The 4445-nt window shown below is 53.2% G+C and overlaps 1 protein-coding gene across 1 annotated transcript in view; it reads right to left on the reverse strand.

Moving 5' to 3' along the window:
* MYBPC2 (myosin binding protein C, fast type) overlaps positions 1-4445 on the reverse strand; it is an 18526-nt gene that overhangs the window by 10666 nt on the left and 3415 nt on the right. The window contains exons 8-12 of the mRNA XM_006905104.3: positions 3667-3860; positions 3285-3417; positions 1963-2087; positions 1765-1870; positions 492-664 (exon numbers count right to left, since the gene is read on the reverse strand). Coding sequence (XP_006905166.1) covers positions 492-664; positions 1765-1870; positions 1963-2087; positions 3285-3417; positions 3667-3860 — 731 coding nt within the window. The remainder of the gene's footprint in view (positions 1-491; positions 665-1764; positions 1871-1962; positions 2088-3284; positions 3418-3666; positions 3861-4445) is intronic.

Consider the following 4445-nt stretch of genomic DNA (forward strand, 5'->3'; position numbering starts at 1 on the left):
TCCTTCCTTCCTTCCTTCCTTTGTCTCTCCTCTGCTTCCCCCTCACACAAACAGTAGTACATTTGCTTTTCCACCTAACAATACACCGCAGGTCCTTGAATAACATCTCTTTCGATGTCGTTTTGTTAAAACATCGACCGGATGCCGCAGAAACGGAATCCTCGTTGAGATCACTTCGCCTCCGGTAAAACCGGCTTTGTCGTACGTCATTTGGCCGCAGTTTTAAGAACGTATGGGTGATGTTAAGTGAGGACTTACTGTATCCTGGAAATCCCTCCATGTTGGTAAACTAAAAAACTGTCCTTTTTTTATGGCTACCTATGGATATACCATACTTTATTTGGCCTATAAATGACTTGGATTTTTTATTTTTTATTTTTTTTACTTTTTATATTTAAAGAATTACAGACTCACAGGGGTTTACAAAAATAAGTGCCTAGAGAAGCGCGTGCCACGCGGGCCCCGCCCTACCCACAGGCCCCGCCCCGTACCTTCCACGATGAGGTCGGCTTCGGACTGGCCGCCGTTGGTCATGACCTGGTAGCGGCCGCTGTCCTCCAGGGTCACTTCCGAGAAGATGAGAAGGTGTCGCTTTCCGTCCTTCTTGAAGCGGTACCGCGCCTTGTAGGAATCCTCCCTCGTCATCTCCACGCCATCTTTCAACCTGGGCAGAGGGGACGTGAAGCGGGAAGTGAGGGGCCGGCACAGCCCCGGCATGGATGTCAGGGGGTGAGCGGGAGCCAGGGAGACAGTCCCGAGCAGGGGTCAGGAGTCCAGAGGGGGCGTCACGGAAGCAGAGAGAGATCGAGGTTGGCAGAGGCATCTTGAATGGATGGGTCGCAGGTGGGGGTCGAGAGGAAAAAAAGAGGAGGAGGTCACAGGCCACAGGGAAATGCCGCAAGGTCCTGGTTGGAGGTCACGGGCAGAGGTCAGAGCATAGAGGAAGTTCCTGGGGTCACGGAGAGATGTCAAATATCGTGGCCTCTGTAGACGGAGCTTCTTCCCCTTCCACGGACTCTTCCTCTTCCCACTTCCCTTCCACCTCCTCATCGTTCAAGTCTCAGCTCAACTGTCACCTCCGTCAGGAAGCCCTCCCCGACCTCCCGAGTCCCTTCTTTTTATGAAAAAGCGATTACGGCATCACTTACCGCTCCTCTGAAACACTAGTCAAAATGGAACTTTCATACGTGTCCACGTGATGACCTGACGAATCCCTGTCTCTGCCCCTCACACACATGCACCCCCACAGTTTACCGGATCATAAACTCCACGAGGGCATCTGCCGTGTGGATGTACTTGCTCTCCATTATGTCCCCAGCGTGTAGGAGAGTGACACCACACAACAGGTGCTCGACAAATACTTGATGGATGGGTGAATAGGTGTGCCGGGGTGGATGAAGGATGGGCAGATGGATAAGTGAGTGGACGGGTGGATGGATGGATGGATGGATGGATGGATGGATAGATGGAGGAGTGGGCAGACCACTGAATGGATGATTGCTTGAATGAATGAATAAATGATTTAATGAATCCAAAATAGCAGGAATCAGGAAAAGGACCCCAAAGAGGGTAGAGTGGGTAGAAGCCAGTTCTTCTAGAATTTCTAGAGGTCATAGGTAAAGGTGAGGATTTACAGAGAACGGCTGAAGTCTCCTGGTAACTACTGGGTAAAGGTTCAAAGTCTCCAAGAGAGGCTATAAAGATGGCGGCGGATGCAAAGAAGCCATGGGCACAGGTGTGGAGATCAGGGGTCGGGTCACTCACCACATGACCTGAGCACCGTCCTCCGACACCTCCACTACCATTTCTACCCGGTCGCCCACAAACACCTGCTGGTCCTCAAGAGGTGTCACAATCAGGACTGGAGGTTCTGCAGGACACAGTGGAGAGAGGAGGCCAGGACTTTCAGGACCCCCCTGCACAACCCCAATCCCCAGGCTCAGGCAAAAATTCCAGCCTCACCTTTGACAAAGAGCTCGGTGAAACACTTCTCGTTGGCCACGGCGACTTCATAAGCAGCGTCATCCGCCATCGTGCACTTGTTGATGGTGAGGATTCGCTTCTTACCGACATTCTCAAACACGTACCTGAGGCGAAAACCTCACCTCAACCCAGGGCACGGGAGAACTACATTTCCCAGCCTCCTTTGCAGCTGGGATGGCTGCGCCTCTGAGCGTGAGCCAATAGCATGTGAGTGGATGTGACTAGGTCATGTCTAACTCTGAACTGCTTGCTCTGGACGTCTCTCCTTCCTCCTGCCTGTCCACCAGACACAGGTGTGCCCCTGACCCAGCTTCGATCACGCAGACGACAACACTTCACTCAATGGTACGGCCAAAAATATGGAAACTGGGTCCCCAAAATGTCTCTTAAGAGGAGAGCTGGCCCAACCTGCCTCGGTCAGCTAGAAATACAGCTTCTCAGTAACTTAATGCATGCTAGGGACTCTGTTTCAGCAACTTGACCTGTACTTTAACTAACAGAACTTTTTACCTCATCCAATATGCTCATGATGGCAAACTCAGAAAGCACAGCCAAGGACAACATAATTTAAAAAGAACCCATCTGTATAACTGTGCCAACAAGAGGTGACCTCTGCGAACATTTTGGTCTGCGTCTTTCCAACCTTTTCCTCTATACGTAGGTAGATAACATTTTGTGAAGCAGGAACGGGATCTATACTTCACAAAATCATCTCGAACGACTCCCCGAGTGGTTCTATATATTTTACGATGCCTTCTCTAGCGACCGCACAGAACCTGAGCACGGAAAGGTACGTTTCGGTTGTTCCTCACGTTTTGCTAAGTAGCAACAACTTTGGTGAACATCCTCGCAGCTCAATATGCATAACCGTGATGATTCCTCTCGATAAATACCACCCAGAATCGCACCATCTAAAGGCTTTTCTAGATGCTGCCCTTCTGGAGAGTTAGCGATGGCAGCATCGATGGACCGTTTCCTCATGTCTTCTCCAGCACCGGGTTTATCATTTTGCAAATCCTTGGCCCACGTGGAGAGCAGAAAGACCATCGTCCTGACTTGCCTTTTGATTATTGCTGTCTGCAAGGCCGAATGTGTGCTCACGGCATATTGGCCATTGGGGTTTCTTTCTCGACTGAGTAGCTGGTCTCTCTTGCCTTTGTCTCTCTCTCTGCTGAGGCGTTCACGCTTTTCCGAGTGGGTAAGGGGCTGACTTTCCTGGGTTACATGTTACGACCGGCATTTCTGGGCGCTCTCTCTGGGCCCCAGATCCTCCCCACTCGGAGACGACCCCACATACGTACTTGCTACTGGGCTTGATCTCCTGTCCATTCTTGAACCACTTGAGGGGCAGGTCTGGGTCACTGATCTCCACCGTCAGCTTGATCTTATTGCCCTTGTCCACCTGGTAGGCTGGATCCAGCTTCTTCGTGAAGGCTGGAGACGGAGAAATAGAGGGGTGATGGAGCTCGGAGGTTCTCACCGCCCTGGTCATCCCAAGAGCTGGCAAGTTTCCCTCCCTAGACCATGAGCTTTCCAAGGTCAAGGTCAAGAAGCCTCCTATGAACCTGGAGGGCCTGTAGAACATGACTCTGTTACTCTTCAAATTGGGACCTCCGAAAGATAGGTCCAGGGTCCAAACAGCGGATACCCATGATGCCGGGGCTCCTACAGACCGGCACTGACCTTCACTCTTCTTGACCTCGACCTTGGCCTTCTTGAGGCGCTTCAGCATGCCCCGGAGGTCGGTGATGCCGTACTGGAAGGCGATCCTCTCATACTCGCTCTTCTTCGCGCCTTTCAGGAGCTCCCAGATCTCAGGGGGGATGCCTAGGTCGTCATCATCCTTCTTCTTTTTCTTCTCCTGCTCGACCACCTCCCTGAGAGTGCGGGGGGCAGGCTGGGCCACCACGGGGCCTCCCTCTGCCACGTCCGCCCACTTGCTATGTGACCCGCCTGAGTCACTGGCTCTCTGGGCCTGTCATCCTTTATTATCTCCCTCCTGAACCATCGCCCCAGCTCCTCCCTGGCCTCCTGGCTCCGTCCAGTCTCGCCCCTCCAGGCTACTCCCCACATGGCCCTGCAGGGGTACTTCTGACCCCCGCATCGGATGCCATCCCTTCCTCGTTCAGAACTGGGTGGCTGCGTGCAATGGCAGGTGGGTAACGGACAGGTGGCAAGGTGCTGGAGAGGTGGATGGATTTGTGGGTAGACAGATGGATTAGTCGATAACTAAAGAGGTAGCTGGCTGGCTGGATGCATGAGGCCGGTGCGTGGGTGGCCGGGTGGGCGGATGGGTGGACGCATGGATGGATGGATGTTTGGTTGGGTGAACAAGTGAATGAGAGGGTGAGCTGGAGCCTGAGTGGACGGGAAAGAGGACGAAGGGTTAGAGGCGGGCGGACGGCTGTGTGGGTGTGGGCGGATGGGCGGGGCCGGCGGTGGGGTGGGCGGGGAGTGGGTAG

Source organism: Pteropus alecto, unplaced genomic scaffold, assembly GCF_000325575.1.
Source record: "Pteropus alecto unplaced genomic scaffold, ASM32557v1 scaffold41, whole genome shotgun sequence".
In the NCBI taxonomy this organism is placed as follows: Eukaryota; Metazoa; Chordata; class Mammalia; order Chiroptera; family Pteropodidae; genus Pteropus; species Pteropus alecto.